The sequence below is a fragment of the Falco rusticolus genome, chromosome 4 (genome assembly GCF_015220075.1).
Source record: "Falco rusticolus isolate bFalRus1 chromosome 4, bFalRus1.pri, whole genome shotgun sequence".
NCBI classification, from domain to species: domain Eukaryota; kingdom Metazoa; phylum Chordata; class Aves; order Falconiformes; family Falconidae; genus Falco; species Falco rusticolus.
In genome coordinates, this window is record NC_051190.1 from 42,926,292 (window position 1) to 42,944,087 (window position 17,796).

The 17,796-nt window shown below is 35.9% G+C and overlaps 1 protein-coding gene across 6 annotated transcripts in view; it reads left to right on the forward strand.

Annotated features, from left to right (window-relative positions):
• The window catches only part of CLEC16A (C-type lectin domain containing 16A), an 81,610-nt gene that overhangs the window by 12,231 nt on the left and 51,583 nt on the right, over positions 1 to 17,796 (forward strand). For 4 of the 6 annotated variants that reach the window (XM_037383776.1, XM_037383778.1, XM_037383780.1 and 1 more), the window contains exons 6-13: positions 91 to 96; positions 431 to 554; positions 1,431 to 1,605; positions 3,146 to 3,199; positions 5,487 to 5,600; positions 10,860 to 11,088; positions 12,424 to 12,553; positions 15,813 to 15,913. In XM_037383776.1, coding sequence (XP_037239673.1) covers positions 91 to 96; positions 431 to 554; positions 1,431 to 1,605; positions 3,146 to 3,199; positions 5,487 to 5,600; positions 10,860 to 11,088; positions 12,424 to 12,553; positions 15,813 to 15,913 — 933 coding nt within the window. The remainder of the gene's footprint in view (positions 1 to 90; positions 97 to 430; positions 555 to 1,430; positions 1,606 to 3,145; positions 3,200 to 5,486; positions 5,601 to 10,859; positions 11,089 to 12,423; positions 12,554 to 15,812; positions 15,914 to 17,796) is intronic. The other 2 variants (XM_037383777.1, XM_037383781.1) reach the window with 1 other exon arrangement.

Consider the following 17,796-nt stretch of genomic DNA (forward strand, 5'->3'; position numbering starts at 1 on the left):
GATGTCGCTATCCCAGTTCCTAATCCTGTTAACTGTTGTCTGTTTCTTTTGCCCTTCCTTCACTGATGATTCCTGTGTTCCTTAATGCAGTGTCATGTAAGTCTAACTAGCTTGACTTTCAGCATTACCGCTTTATTCTTATGCTTTTTCCTCTTCCTTTTAATAAAGACTGTGCTAAAAAACTTTCTGCATTCCACTAGATTTACCTTCAGATCTATGTAAATATATCAATATTAGGCTCGTTCGAGCCAATTAAGAGTTGATGTGATGTTTTTGTAGATGTCCATTTCATGCATAAGATCATGTCAGGTATATACTGGTATGAAAAGCTAGCATGTAATAAAAACTCAGGTGTTACTTTATTGTATTTCTTAAACATTAATTTAAAAAAAATTGCAACTGAGTTTTCTTTTTAATAATTTCTCTTCAGTGGACAACCAACCTATGCTGCATTACATTAGAGATAAAACTGCTGTCCCTTATTTCTCCAACCTCGTTTGGTTTATTGGAAGCCACGTGATAGAACTGGATAACTGTGTGCAGACTGATGAAGAGTAAGCTTTTACAAATGCTGGGTATTGAATGGAAATGTTTTTCTCATATGTTGGGACTTCCCTTATTTTGTCTGTAATAGTGCAGTTAAGTTAATTTCTGAATATGTTCCCTTGTAGTCAGTTCAAGCTTTGAATTAATAATTACTAGTGCTGTGTGCCCTATCTGTGCTAATATCCATACAATTAGTGTTCAGCAGCATGCTTTTCCATCTTTGTTTTAATTCTGCTAAATTTAGCAGATAGCCAGAAGACACAAAAGGTATTCCATGCTTTTCAAACTTACCAACTTGGTCTTTTTCATGTTCCTTTTCTGTGTATCATCTCAGTAGAACAGCTTTCTGAAAAGATTGTAGGAAAAAAAATTAAATTGGGAAGATGAACTTTTTTTAGTATGTGAACTGTCAGACCTGAAATTCCTGTGTAATATTCTACTATCAACTCCAGAAACATTTTGTTGATTTCGGGTTATTCTTGGTTTGCCTTCCTACCCCCACCTTAGAATGGGCAGCTGTTTCTTCCTTTCTTAAAGTGAAGATGTAGATGTTAAATACAACATAGATTTTTTCTTTTCTTTTTTGAAACAAATCTTAACATTTTTTTATGTCTTGTGAAAAGAGTTTGGCAGTGGAAAGTGAAGTTTTATAAAAACATTGCATCTGAAAACTTGGGGGAAAAACTGATATGTGCATCCTCAAACACATATAAGCCTGAAGATTGTTTGCTAGCTGCATTTGTTGACTTTAATGAAAACATCTTGTTTAGGCAGTTGATCTGCACAAGGGGATCTATGGAAGGGATATGCATTAATTCTCTTCTGAAGTTTTTAAGATTTTGACAAATGATTGTATCTGAGACTTTTTTTGCTTGCTTTTTCAGGCACAGAAATAGGGGCAAACTGAGTGACCTGGTAGCAGAACATCTTGATCATTTACATTACCTTAATGATATCCTTATCATTAATTGTGAATTTTTAAATGATGTGCTAACAGACCACCTACTTAATAGGCTCTTTCTTCCCCTCTATGTGTATTCATTAGTAAATCAAGATAAGGTAAGCTAATGCCTGTAAACAAATAAGTCTTAAAAGTGTTACTTGCTTTCCTTATGCATAATAATTAGTTCAGCAGGTGTATTCTGTAGTAGGGTTAGTAGTGTAGATACCTATGTTTGTGTCTTTTACATGAAATGGTTTAAGGTAACTGTAGGGGAAGTACCCTGAGACTGAAATTAAGGGCAGAATAGATGATAGAACTTTATTCACGAAACAAACACTGGTTTGGATGATGTGGTTGTTAAATGCTAATGATAGTGGAGACAAGAAGAGCTGCAAATTTGGAACAGGGTTTAAATTTCTGTGGCACCGGGAAATTTGAGGTGTGTGATTTCTTTTCCTGATATGGTAACCTGTTTCCTGGCAAAAGCAGATTATAATACCTTTTCCCATTATATGTGCAAATTTTCCATGGTGTAAAAATCCACTCCACGCAGAAGATACTAACTTTTGATTTTGATACGCGATTCTTCGATTTGCAGATAAGCTGCGTCTCAATGTCATATAGTTGAATTTTTTCTTAAAGCATAGCCTTTAAATTTAGTGAAAAGCTTATTTTTAATGAAACAGAAATTCTTTTAAAGCCTGTGTGGGTTCCTGTATTCACTTGTCTTTAAAAAAAAAAAATTATATTTTATTTCTGTTTATCCATTCCCCCCTCCGATCTTCTGTAATGGTGTTTGTTCTTAAGATACACAATGCTTTGTGAATTTCAGCATACTTTCATTAACCAGAGGTCAGGTTAATTAATTCAGTATATTGTATGTGCACTAAGGATTGATTGAATGATAAACATCATCTTGTCTTGCCATTAAAATAGGGTGAAGCAGACTTCCAGACTTTTATTTCAGCTATTGTAACTCTTTCCATTCATGCATTACCAAAATCTGCTTGTCCTCCTATTTTCAGGCAGATTTGTCTATTATCATGAGGTCAGAGATACTTGCAGTCATAAAATTAGGCTGTTCGTACCTCTTGAGATAATTAATTTACGTGGTTATGGTTTTTAAAGTATCACCAATTTATTTTTAGAAACATTTTCATTACTACTGGCATATAAACTTATAACTTGAGCACAACAGTGCTACTTCAAATATTTTTGTCCAGTGTGATGTACCTGATTAGAGAAGTGTCTACTGACCATGCTTTTATTATGTGGGTGATATTTCATTGTTTCTGAATAGCTGTTTAGAGTTGATTTTAATGAACGTTAACTGAGAAGTACTTTTTGAAAGAATAGTAGCGTAGTGAAAACCAACATACTTCCCAGATACTCATCTGTTCAAATTTAAGTTACCAAAGTGACTATGAAAGATAATAATCATTAGCTATTTTTTAAGCATATAGAGTAAGGGATTTGCTTATTTGGAGAGTCGTCATTTGAAATAGCTTACAAAAGAATGTTAGAGCGTGCTGCTTTCTGAACATTTTGTAGTAGAATGTGGAACAATACAATATTAAGAGTTTTGTTTTTAATAAAAAATAAGTGCTTTAACATTGTATAAATAAATCTGCATTTTTCATAACATTTTTTCCATAGGGTGGAGAGCGTCCAAAAATAAGCCTCCAAGTTTCTCTCTATCTTCTTTCTCAAGTAAGTATTTTAAATATTTTGTCCTACTTCTGAACATCTTTTGCAGTGCCAAATAGCTTCTTAGTTGAATTAATATTCTTCTGAGGATCCCATAGCACAGGGTAGCCTTTGGAGCATTCAGTGGTTATGTACGCCACCTGAAAAGTGGTACGTAGTAGAGCCATGCAACATACTAGGACAGAATTTAGTAAAATTGCAGGCGAAATTTAGGCAGATACTGTATTGCACTTTGAATCTGCCTAAGCTCTGGAAGATTCCAGGCTGCACTTTCCCTCTCTGAGAAATGTTATCATGGGTTTTTTTTGATGTATTTTTTTTAAACAAACAAAATCCACCCAAACCTCAAACTTCCTCACAATTTGAATTTCATTATGCTTATACCTGAAATCTGTAATAAAGTACTTGTTGTTTTCACGTTCTTACTAGTCCCACCTCCTTTTCTTTTTGGAACTTATTTTAAAATGAAGAAATTGCTGTCAATTTTTTTTGTATTTGTAGAGAAAAGTGGTATTTTCTCCCTGTAGTCTTCAGTGCATTGCTATGAGAGTAATTTTCTTAAATTGCATTCTCAGAAAATAGTTTTGACTTGTATTCATAGCATTTATACTTCTTTTTTTCTTTGAACTTACCATTTTACATTAATTTCATTATGGTGTGGTCCATAATTCCATCTTTTTTTTTAAGAACTTCTCTGAAAAATGTGATTTTTCAGGATAATACAATAACACATCACCACAGTTTTTTAAGTTTAAATTATTTACCACAGATAAAACCTTGGGAGCAATATTTTCTTGCAACTAAAGGGATCAGCATCATAGGATTGTGTATGTTAACCTCTTTTCACATCTTCTTTCAGCAGAAGTATTGGCTAGGTATCACAAATGCTTTGCATCTGTGTTTTTTATTGCTTTTAGTAAAGAAAATGGAACTTTTTTTCCTAACCATAAAGTATTGGAAACAAATTTGTGTATCAGAATGGTATGTGATGTGGAAAGTCAAACTAATTTTTCTGTCACTGGCAGAAATGCATCTTTTTAACCTACAGTTTCTTTGTTGAGTAGGATCTGAAAAAGTGTACACTGAGTATCCTGAGTAACCTTCTTAAATGTTTCTGTTACTGACAGCAGGCATACACTTTAGGCATTACTCATATATTAGAGACAAGTGTTTGAGAGGCTTGTACTAGCAAAGTGAACATGTAATGCACATACACTAAAATATGCCTGTGTATAGTTGAGCTACACTTTATGAATTAGAAGAAGCTTGAGTGATTTGTGAGGTAGTTCAAAGTAATTTTGAAGCGTGTTGTGACTTTCCAAACTTTTACATACGTCACCACCACATGCTAATAATCACTTTACTTTTGAAGTGGTTCTCACTTTAATCAGAAAACGTGGAGATCATATTTAGCTAAATATTGTCAGAACAATCATTAGGCTTACTGAATTAGAAATTATTTAGGGATTTCTCAGCTAGAACTACTGTTTAGGGATACAGCTTTGATATTCCTGTGACAATAATGGATATAAGCTGACATAAGGCTATTGTGGCTGGACCTGAGCTGGTTCTGTCCAGAAGCCAGCTGTTTGCTGGCCCAACCTTGTAAACCTTGCCTCAAAATAGAGTAGTTAGTGTAAACAGTGAACTCTGCTAAAGCACTGAAGGGCTTCTGGATAAGTGCTTTAACATTACAGGCAGTGTGGCCCCTATTCCTGTGTTATGTAGCCACTTTGTAGCTAGACCATAATTCTTTGCAATTGCATAGCCAGAAAAGCTGCTTCTGATCCAGTTCAGCCTATTGCATGACATTTACTTGTGAATCACTGCTAAGTAATTGGGCACACAACACAGAACTTAATGGAGTCCCGCCAGTCAAGGTCAGTGGATGTTGTGTACCATGATCAGTTTGTGTAGATTCTCAAAAAAGCAATTTTCTGGAGCAGTTTTATTTTGGGTTCCTTGCTAGAACATCACACAACTTTTTCCTCATCTGCTTTGAAATAAGAGAATTTACATTTCTCAGAAGGAGAGAAGAGCATGAAGAATTATTAAAACTAGGTAGCTTAAAATGTAGAGAAAGGTCAGATACCTATGGAGAAGATTATAGTCTCTTGTGGTTTGAAGTAGATTTCATGAACTATCAGTGTTACCAGTTGTACTTTACTGTATATGTAAACTTAAGATACCAGTTTAGCAAGGTCAAAAAAGCATGTTCAGTGACTGAAATTGTGAAACTGTATGTGTTCTGTAATATGTCTGATATTTTTTTCCATCTTTCTTTTAATAGGTTTTTCTAATTATACATTATGCCCCTTTGGTGAACTCATTGGCTGAGGTTATACTTAATGGTGACCTGTCAGTGTTTTCTTCTAAAGTTGAGCAAGATATACAGAAAAACTCAGTAAGTGGCCAAATATCTTTGATATTTTTTTTAGAGGCAAAGAAAGTACCTGGGTTTGTTTTTCAAGTATCTGGAAACTGTAAGATAAAAGGTGATTGTGTTTAGGAGAGAAGAGCAGCTATAGGCGATTTCACCTTATATTGCTGGATGCGATAGCAAAAAAAATGCTCCATGCAACTTACATTCTTGTCAAAGTTGCAATATTTTTCTGCATGCATGTATATTTCATATAGTGGCATAAGAATGTGTAGGATGCAAATCAGAATACTTGCTTCTGTGGAGGTCAGACAGTGCAAAGGCTTCCATTGTTTTAATGGGACACTTTTTTAATCCAGTCTTCTGTGTTAAGTTTTTGTTACCAGCTCTTTGGTAGTGAAATCGAAATGAGTGATCACAGCTTTGCTTTGAAATTATTCCTTTGTGCAATTTCTAGCAGAAATGAGAGACTTAGAAAAAATACCTGGGGTAAATCCTTTGGATATAGAAGGAAACAAAGATTTTCATCTGAATATTCCCAATGTTCTAGCAGTAAAGCTGATCATCTCTGAAAGTGTGCATCAGTGTGCATAAGAGAATATAGACCAGCCACAAATAGATGGTGGTTCACCCTTGTACCTTCAGATTTAATCCTGTGTAGATGTTGGTAGATGCTGTTGTTAGTGTTTTTCTAAGTGTCATGTATATGATTATTTTTTTTTTCCTCTCTCGTTGTGGGTTTCACAGTTTGTGAAATGCTTGCTTTTTACTTTTTAAAAGCCTAATTGGTGTTGGTTATAAGAAGTGGGTATGACTTTACTGTGGTGAAGAGGCTTCTGACTGTAGTACTTCTGTCTAAAGATTGAACATGTCTCCTAATGTCTGACTGGTCAGCAAAGAGTGACTGAATATTTAATTTATAGAAGCGGTAGATTGGTTCTTGTGCACCTTATTTCCCAGCAGTTGCCATAGCTCTGAGAGTTTCAAGGGGGAGATACGCTTCTGCTCTTCTATGATACAAGTCAGCTTTTCCAGATTTTTTCCTACAGTGCAGTGGAGTCTGTTTGGGCTAATCTTAGCCAGTAGCTTTTGGGTTCTGTTATTTTGTACTGTTGACCTTGATGCTCAGAATCTAAGCTTTTTTAGGTAAAAAGAGTGGAATATTAGAGCTGACTGAATACTTTTAAGTTAAAGCCATCACTTGTATTAGCAAATGTCTGACATTCTGCTAGCTGTGTACCAAGTGTCGTGTGTGCTACTTGTGCAGAAGCAGCTTTGTTACTAGGAAATTTGTGGTGAGAGGGTGCGGCACCACTTGTTGGGTGGGATTTTTCTTTTCCTGTCATCGTTACTGTACAGAGTTGCAAAATATAGCATATGTTTGTGTGCTTGTTAGGAATTTTAGGGGTTTCCTATAAACTTAGGTTCATCTATTCTCTGATGTTTCTAATAATATTTAGGTTGCTGCTTCTCACTGGTCTTAAATGTGTCCCGTGGCATGTAAACTCCCAGTTCTGTCGTGCCTGAACAGGTAATAAATAGGAGGGGTGTTAGCTTTCTAGGAAGATGCTGGGTGAAACTGCTAGAGGTGGAGCTTTGTTACAGGGAGAGCAGAGTGGTAGCAGTTTTTATGGATGAAGAAAAAACTTCCATGGGAGAAACCTTGGTTTTTCCATAAATTCAACTATATTCTTCAAGGAAACTTTGGAGGGGAAAGCCGGTACTGTCAGAAAGCCTACTGGTGGAAACTGGTTACTTGCAGAAAGAGCGGGGAATAATCTTCAGCAAAGACCTCCGTGCTTTACTTCCAGTGAGGGGAGCTGTCAATGAGCTGCTCTCCATTGATGAGTATGAAAAACTACTTGCATATATTGCATGGGGTTTTCTACTGATACACAATTCAATGCAGTGAGACTAGTCAGCCATAGATACAGAGGCACAGACAAATTAAGTAAAGGTGAGACAGTTCCCTATTGCCCTGTGGTAGGACTTCTTAGAGCAGCAAGTTGATTTATGAGCATTGTTAGCCATTTGAGGGGCTGTTCTTTGGACTATAAGGTGTATCAGGACCATTGCAAAGTTGTTACTGTGGTGTATTCTGTTGCAAAGAAATTACTAACTTCTGTTGAATAATGGAAGCTATTTCAGAAGCTACTTCAGGCTTGCTTGTTTTGAAGTCAGTAGAGAAAAGTGATGAGCAACGTAATATACTTTTTGGCTGAGTTTAGAATTGTGTTTGTTCTTAAGTCAGACCCAGATTTATCTTTCTCTACTTCCTTTCTGTTACAATTTCCCATGTTAATCATTCTGATACTCTCCTAAACTGCTGCTTTTGTGGATATCTCCGTGTGTTATGGTGAGCTGCAGTTATCTCTGAACCCCTACTCTATACCTAACACTGCTTATCTCTTGTAACTGAGATGTCTTGATACATTTAAATTGACATGTAACTGTCATTTTCCAACATGTAGTTTGTAAAACCAGAAGTAAGCAGAACATCATGTCTATATTCATTTTCCTAGTAAGATGAAGTGGAATGAGGCGTAGAAAGTATGGACTGAGATTACCAGAAGCAGGGTCGTGTGTCCTCATGATAGGAGACTAAATGAGTAAAGAATACCTAATAAAAATGCTGAGAAGGGTTGTGGTTGCTGTGTATAAGAGCAACATATCCAGACTTATTTAGGGCAAAAGAGCAATGGTAATTGTCACGATAGGAACAAGTGCTACTTTCTACTGGAAATCAATTTGTGGAAAAAATCAGCAATGGATCTTACTGCTGACAGCATATGAATTGGCAATAACCTGTCTATGGAGATCTGCTGAGCATCATAGGGCAGTAATTATTGCCCAGCCTCGAGTCCACAGGTTCTCCACCTCGAAGTATAGCAAATTAAGATACACTTGTCTTTCCATGTTTTCCCTGTATTTCAATTTTTAGGTGGCTTCAGAAGAAATGCTAATTTCTGATGATGAGTTGAATATGTGTAGCCAACATGTATTTAAACTTGTTAGCAGCCATCACACTAAGGTTTACCTTACTTCCTGTGAGAACTGTTTTCCTGCATAATTCGGATGTGGGCCAGTTCTACCTATTTCATGTTTCTCTTGGTTTCTTGTTTAACCTACTTTCTCCTTCCCGTAAAAGCTGTTACTGGTACTGCCTTACTTACCAGCACACGTTGCATAAGATAAACCATAATTGAAAATAGGGTTGAAAGACACTTAAAAAGCATAAAATAGCAGTATCTCAAACTCTATAATCAATTTAGATAAACCACATACTACATAAATTAATTTTGTCTGATTTTAGAATGTTTTAAGTGTATAACCTTGTTGTATGTAGCAGAAGAGTATATATATGTTGACTTCTTTCTTGAGATGGACCAGATGATGGTTATGAGCACACTGCTGTCTACTGGTCTCTTCTGTTATTTTGCTGATAAGGCTAGCAGCATATTAGAAATGCAAGGATGTTAAGTACATGCATTCTTCATAAAGGAAGCAGCTACAGGGTTCTAGGAAGTTATTGTGAGTGAATGCAGGAAGGGGAGAATGCATTGTGCAGCTGGTTGCTACTTTTCTTTTTTCCCCCTGAAGAATAGGGCTTAATGTGTTCTTCCCTTCTCTTATGACTTTTCTGACCGGAAACCATCAATAAAAGTAATCTGGTTGTAACTCTGATGGTTTTGTAACCTTCCTATGTTGCAGTTTGATCAGACAAAATATATCAGAGAGGTTACTGGGTTGCAAAAGTCTGATAGATTTCACATTATGGGTTTTTTTAGTATTGTGAAAGATTCCTCCTACTGTATGGTTTATTTCAGTGGCAAGTGTAAGCTGACTTACGCAAGATTTCTATAAAACCTGTTTTAAAAGTCAGAAGATTTAGAGAAATACTTCAGCCTTCTGACTTGTAGAAGGTTTCTTCCCAGATCTTTTCCTAATCTGTATAGGTGTTCCTTATTAAGTGACGGGAGGGGTTTTTCCAAACTTTGAGCGCTCTCTGATATGCCCATTTTCAATGCTTACTGTACTTGAGTCACCTAAGGCAAGGAATGGAATCAATTTTGTATTTAGTTATCTTTTCTCTTGCTTGACCTCAAATTTTTAACCCTTTAGCCAGCATCAGCTAAGTGTGATCAAAGTATTGAAGTCTGAAAGGTAATGAAGTTTCTGTAGCAGTCTTGTTCAGCATAAATGTGTGCTGGCAGGAAACCCCCAGACCATGGTTTCACTTCTCAGTAACAGAAGTTTGGCTGATCAATGTTTGTAGCTCTAGGTGAGAGAGAGCATGTACTCTGCTAATCCAGCTGCCACGCCTAACAAGTGAGAAGGGAGCTCAAAGCATCACAGCTCAGAAGCAATCTGCAAAATTGTAGGAAACAAAGTTTTGTTAGTCCTGCTAGTTGCAGGACTTCTTGTAGTGTCTTGAGTCTTTCTGTAAGAGTACATCATCCTCTGTTGTTAGGATGGCACAGACCCGTGGAAATACTTCCACTGGGAGAAATTTGTCATCTAACTTTATTTTCTTGCTCTATAAATTAATAACCAGGAAAATCAGGTATTGATTGAATACTGTTTGCTGCCTTATCCAGAAGCAGTGTTTTGACTTGAAAAATAAACTGCTGATAACTTTCAGTAGAACACAAGTATATTAAGGTCTGACAAATGAAGTGGTGTTGGTTTTCCAGACTTGGTAAGTTAGTGACTGGAGGCCAAAAAAGGGTTGACATCAGTGCCATTTGTCCTAGATGATACAAGGACTAGTATGCTGTTGAGGGAAGCTTAAGTTTCAAAAAAATCTCATAGCTTAGAGCATTGTTTTTTGTCCTTGCTATTGCCAAAGACATTTAAAGAGTGTGTTTCATAATTAACATTGCTGTCAATACATGCTTTGGATTTTGCTGCCTTTATCCTTTTTGCAAAAGGTGTCTTAATTTTGAATCTACTAGTTGTCTCGCCTGTTAAGAAAAGATCAATGAAGGGAAAAAAATTAATAAACTTCTATTGATGAAATAGGTAATTCTATATGTTCTTGTCTCAAGATGGCATACTTTTCAATGATAGATCTTTAGGATATGCTACTTTGGAGATAATTGTTCTACTGATGATTTGATACAGCTTGAGGTCTACTTTCTTGTACTTCAAAATGGATTTGAGATTTGTAAGTGGTACGCTAATTTAAATTCTAAACCCCCTCTTTCATATGAACTGAAGTTTCTTTACCAGTTAGCTAAAAATGTCTTGCTGTACCTTAGTGTAAACTTTTCAAATTTGCAGGCAAAGTCAAGTATCAGATGTTTCATAAAACCAACAGAAACACTTGAGAGGTCTCTTGAAATTAACAAACAGAAGGGGAAGAAGAGGGTGCAGAAAAGACCCAACTATAAAAATGTTGGTGAAGAAGATGAAGAGGAGAGAGGATCTGAAGATAACCAAGATGACCTAGATAAGGGTAAAGGTACAGAAGCAAGTTCAAAGGCCATCAGAACAAGCAGTGAAAATGAAGGTGAGTATAACGGCAAATAAACATTATGCTTACAATTTGGATACTTTTATTTACCGTATGGACCTAACTGTGATCTGTTATGTGACTTGTTCTCTTGTTGCACGAGGTAAACATGGGACTATTAAATTTGTTTCAGTCTTTGACTATTTTTTTCTCATGTTAAATCATTCTGCCAGAACATGTACTTCTAATCTGATTTAAAAACTATGGAAGTGTTTTCATGCCTCCCTGTAGTCTTTGGCCCTCATCACAAATGCATGCCTTGCACCAAGTTGTACATGATTATGGGGCATTTTATCAGTAGACTTCACAACTTTGTAACTTTCCCTTCTGTATCAAGGCAAATGGTGTAGCCGCTTTACCTTTTTAAGATGGTCAGGGGTGTTTTATGCACGTTTCAGTGATAAAATTCAAGCAGCAAGCTAAAAGTGACAGTACATAGTAGAAGATGATATTAAATAATTTAGTTCAGACCTGAAGAAAGCATCTTTAATTTTTAGATTTTTATTGAATTGCACATTTTCAGGATTTTTTATGTAATGCTATACCTTAAGTATTGCTTTTGTAGGATGAGTGGTCCATCCTAACTGTTTATTTTATTAGTTAGTAACTGTTAAAGGATGTACATCAGAAACTAGTCTTTAGCTAGTTTGAGAAAAAATCTAGAGTGAATTTTTCTCAATTGAGAATAATTGAGAAAAACGTGGCAGAATTGCAGGCAAGCAATTGAAAACAAGGCCTTTATGATTTGGCAGCCCTCTCCGCAAATCGTTGCATTTCAATTTAGGTAAGCAGTTTGTTTGAGAAGGCTTACCTTAAATGGTGTCAAATAACTGATGTATTGTCTACCATGATTTGAAGAAAATATGATTTACTGCTTACACTGGTGCATTTAGTAGTCCTCTTTGTCCAAATTCTTAAGCAAAAGCTATATTTGATCCTAATACTTCTACTTAAAGCCAATAGGTATGAAGCACTCAGGACCAGATATGCTGTTTGCTGTAATTGTAGAGACTTTACACCCTCTATGAAACTTGATGTTTGCTCATGCCCCGATCTCACCAGCATTTTCACAGAGATCTTCTTTTTTTTCCAGAAAGAGGTTCTGTGTTTTTTCATCCTGTGGTTTGGACAGGAGGGGGATTACTGTTGCTTATTTGCCAAAATAATCTAATCTGTATATTTACATGTATTTTATATATATATAATTTTCTTAAAGCAGTTAAATTCCTTAAAGAAATGTAAGCAAACTTATTTATTGAATACAAAAGAGCTTGTGGTAACAGTTTGGTAAAAATTACAAATTTTGGTGGGGTTTTTTTGGTTCTTTTTTAGAAATAGAGATGGTAATCATGGAGAGATGTAAACTGTCAGAATTGTCTATCTCTACTGTGACGGAGCAGAATACAACAGATGAAGAAAAGAGTGCAGCTGCCTCTGGGACTGAGATAACGAACTGGAACAGGTATAAAGGAACTGTTATATTTTGCTATATTGCTTCCTTACTTGCCCTCCCATTAACTCTTTCACTTCTCTTAAGGGATGTTTCAAGTCTGCCTCCAATTAAAATTCCAGGTGTTTTTGTGGATCACAATTAAGTGAGGCAACAGAAGGATGGGATGTGGCCTCTCTACTGATCAGTTTTGGAAATGGTCCTGTTCCTTTGTAAAGTTTGTGCTGCTCTTTATGGCAATTGTGATGCCTTAAGTTGGTGAAGTTAAATTACAGAATATTAACATAATAAAACCCAAATGTGAATGTTCTCATTGTAGAATTTTCTAAACCTCTAAATTAAGCCAGAAGAAGTTTTCTTAAGGCTATTTATGGTCACATCTGTCAATTTTTTTATGCGCCTATAGGGAAAAAACAAGGCAAGTCCCTCATTTCAGGGCTGAATTTTGCAGAGTTTTAGTATTAGTAGTTACAAATAAACGCTGCTACCTATGTACAGCTTCCAACGTCCATTAATATATCCTAGGGGTAATGAAAACTACTCTTGGAAATGCAGTTTTAAGTGTTTCTGGGAGCAGAGATTGTCCTGACTTCAAAATTTAAACCAGAATATATTAAATACCCACAAGGCACTTTATCAGTAAGAATGTTGTGGTGTTATTAGAATGCTAAAGAAAAGAAACTGCAAAGAACTGTGCTATCTCTGACACAAAAATAATTGCAAATATGTCCCTTGGGGAAATGCCTATGTTTAATAGGGTATCAAATTTATTTTTAAATTTGGGAAATGCTGCATAGTATTCCCAGAATTTCGTTCTGTCTCCATTATAGCTTTGATGTAGCTTAGATAATATACATTAATAAAGACAACATTTAATTTAATTGTAAAAGTGAAATTGAACCTTGTCTTGAACTGGTTTTAAAATATATTGTTCTAGATTATTGATATTTTGACTAAAATATGTGCCAAATAGCTTTTAGAAAAAAATTGGCAATGTCTGCACTGAATACTAAGCAACTGGGACGCTCAGGTCTTAAATGCAGAGTACTTACACGTGAGATGCCAATGCATGTGGCAGATGTGTCTTTTGATCTGCATGTATGATCTGACAGCATCCTGCATCTTTTCTAAAAATAAACAGCATCAAAGAATGTGCAGAGCTACAAATATTTTTAAAATAAGGGTAGACCTTGTATAGGGCATTTTTTGGCCTTAGTTTTGTACATATTTTGGAAATGTAGGTAAGTTGCTATAACTTAAGATTTTTTTGTTATTCTGTATGTTAAGTACAGTATTTAAAACAGTAACTAAATCTCTCAAGAAATTTGCTCAAGTGCATATAGCTTCTTTCTTACACTGCTTGGAGTCACCACGTCTTGTGGATGAGATAAGCCACATGGGTAAGGGTGGTGGTGGAAGATGCAGTGGTCTTTTATTCCATGATTGAAGTGAGTTAAACCTCCATAGCTGGAGTAATCATCAACAATTGTAATGAAAGCGATTCTGAATGTGTTGCAGTCTTCAGTTGTGGACAGACTTCACAAGAATAATTAATTTGAAGAATACTTGTATGGCATTTGAACTGTTCCTACGATCAAGTTGCTAGTAAAATAACAGAATCTTACAGAGTTAAGAAATAGATTTGAAAATAGTTGCCATATAGCCCTTAACATTAAAAGTGGTTTTGAAAAATTGTGTAAAAGTTGTTGACAGATAAATGGAAGACAGCACAGTTTGCAGTTAAAAGACTGCAGCTGTAAAATGTAAGTGAAGTTTTCCATTTCCCTTAGCCCTTTTACTGCTGTGAAGAACATAAAAAGAGAAAGTTTAATCAATTTTGGTGTAATTTTATGTTGATGTGCCTCACTACTGGAAAGTTTAAGCCTAAAGGCTTGTTTTAAATTCATTTCCTTTTATGATGTGCTACACAGCAAAGTTTTTTCCCCAAATGTGAAACCTTCATGCTATGTTGTACCTTCTGTTGCTTCTTTCTTATAGCTGAAGTCTTTCTGAGTCTAGCCTATATTTAGTCTGTATGAGGACCCGTTGATGAGTGGGATTCCTAGAAGTTGTTCCTGGTTCAGATTATTGCAACTGAGAGTTTGATAATGCAAATAGATGCTGTGAAGAAACATGTGGAATGAGTATTATCTCTCACTGTTGTAGTTGTATTTTTAAAGTTATGTAATCACAATGATGAGTTTGCAGTGAATGCTTTTTGTCTGCTAGGCCTGAAGATAGGGAAATGTATTTGTTTTTATGACTTTGGATGTTATTTTAATATATTTTATTTGGATGTAATTTACATAATGGAAGCATTATTTTTTTCCTTTTGCTGTTAAAAAAAAATACTTTGAGAGGTAGGAATTACCTCTTTTCAATCAAGGCTCTAAAATTCTGATGACTGTCACACTTCCTTGGTTTTTTTTTTTTATTGTTGTTGTTGTCTGGGCCAGTGGTAAAAAATAATTTAATTTCTACTTGTGCTCTGAACTGATTGGATGCAGGCCAGCTTAAGACAGGAGCCAAGTTGTGCTAATATCAGTTGATTCTCACCCATATCTGACCTGTCGAGATGGCTTCTGGATTAAATTGACTTTTCTGATCTGTTCAGGGTACGGGTGAAGGGTGAAGTCAGCACTGTTTATAGCCTTCCTGTGTATGCATTGTAGGTCACACATGCTTAAACCCAGGAAAACAAAGCTCATCTGCAGTCCAAAGCTTGCTTTTTTTGATCCAAATGTTGCCTTCTTGTTCATTTGTCTTTCCTATAACTGTTCGATGATAAAGTTTTTGATTGGTTGGTTTAGAAAACCTACCTTCATCCAAAGTTTCAGTGAAAACTGCTTTCTTGTAATAGTAAGAATTTAGTACTTGAGTCTTAAGGTAGGGGTTTTTTTATATATATGCAACAGTGATAGCAGCTACTTGAAGTTACTGATGTGTGCACTTAAAAGGAGCTGTATAATGCCTCTGCATGCATACTAAATGTGCTACAAACAACACAGTAAATGTGTGAACAATCAGTTCTTGGGGAAGTATTGTGTAACAAATCCCATTAAAACATCAGATTTAATGTCAGAATGTAAATACAAGGCATGGCTATAATCTGAGTATTCCTGAACATATTAATTTTTGTTTAATGCCTGACAATGTGCATTAGTGTAAATTTGCCTCTTCTGTTAGCTATGTGTAGAACAAGATAGTTACTAATTTTTCTGTAGACGTGGTGTTTGTCTTAAAACTGTTTTAAAATTACTCCTTTCCACAGGCCTTTTCTTGATATGGTCTATAATGCGCTGGACTGTGCTGAAGATGATTACTATGCCCTCTTCGTGCTCTGTCTTTTATATGCAATGTCACACAACAAAGGTAAACAAGTTTTTCTTTTTCCAGAGAAAACTGAATGAGACACATGGTTTTAGACAGGCACAATCTGTTGGTACTCTACGCTTATGCATACAACAGTGAGAAATTCTTCACATAGAGGAGGCAGAAATAAATATGCTGTAAGTAAAAACAGTTGCTAAGGATCACCTTTTTAAGAACAGTTTGGTAGAAAGCTTTGTGAGTGTCAGTAACTTGTATTCCATAGGTTTCTTGGAATTAGAATAGGATTATTGTTCCATTTTTAATCTCTTAATTTCATTTGACGCCCACTATATTCAATCTACATACATGTGGGATCCAGTTCTTTCCCACTTTGCATGTACTGTGATTGCTACATGTAAGCCAAGTATAAAATGTAAAACTTGTCCGCCTATGTTAACATTAAATCCTTGTATACTTTAAACATCTAGATCATACATAAGACCTGAGAAGTGGTTATGGAAGTCATCTATTGCCTTTTTCTGTCCAGCTTTGACAGTCCTTCAGTAATTCTTTTTACACTGCGCAGTTCCTCATCAACCTTGTCAGCCATTGTGCCATAATTGATGGAAGGCTTGTTTAAGTTGTCAGTGTTCTATGCCATAATACATCTTGCAAGGCTCCCATGGAGCCTGGACTATTTTATAAACTAGTAAAACTATCTTAAATGTGTAGTTCATTAGAATTCAGGCAGCATGAGAATATGTAACCTTTTCGAAGGAATGATTATGGTTAGCTTTTTTGTTGTTTATCTTTTTGTGCATTTTAAATATTCTTTTTGGAGCAATCATGTAAACATCTCATTCATGTGAATAATCATGTGTTTCAGGGATTGAGAGCTGAATTTATTTTCTGCTTATGAGGATAGTTTCTATAATATACTAGTAATTTAAATGAACTAACTGCTACAGTAAACTGAGCAAAAGAGCATCAGGTGTGATGGCATGCTTAAAAGTAAGGATTCGATTCTGACTTGAAGGTACCTCTGATGGACAAGCAGAGTGGAAATGAGTGTCTTGAGCGAACTAGCTAAGCTGAGCCCCTTCTGTTCTCCTCCATCCACTTGACAGCTTTATCTTTTTCCAGGAAAAATTGAATGCTTCTCTGAGATTATAATTTGCAGACATTGTCAGTGCTTTCACAGTCTCTTATGACAATAGATAATGATGCAACTATTATCACCAAAGATAGTACCACAGCCTTGCCATGCTCTAGCACTCTCTGACTTGCACCTCTTGATTTCCCACGCACCCCCTGCAACGTACCACTTCTAGAAAATATCTTTCTCCGAGGTACTTTTGAGCATTATTGTGCTAGAAAACGGTGATGTCAGGGGTGGATTGTCTTCTCTTAAAATCCATTCGTTGAAGCTGTGAATAACCAAAAGCATTAGCTGTAACTGTTGCAGCTTCAGAGTGTCCCTGGAATCTTTCAAAGTCATTGTAAATGACTGAGCCTGCACTCTAGGGTTGTATTTCTTAAGAATTCTTCTATTTAAGACCATAGTCCTTCAGCCCACTGTATTTCGTTTCAGTGTAATTGGTCGCTCTTCAATATCTTGTTCCCCAAAAGAAGTCTGATATCCTCTCTTGTTTCAAGGATCATTTGCTTACATCTGTAGAAGCCTGTAAATAGTGAGGAATGCAGCACATACAGCCTCTTGCTGCTTAGTTTCAGAAATCTCTGATGTTTATTTTTCACCCTATATCCAGGGTTACCAAGAGAAATACAACAGGAAATTAAATATCTACCTTCTAAGAGACTAAAAGTATCCTGGCCCTGAAACTGGAGATACCTTGCATGCACTTAAGGGGTCAAAATCTACACTTCATTCTTTGGTGGTCACATCAGCCCTTTAAATGAAAAATTCTTCAGGCTATCTGTAC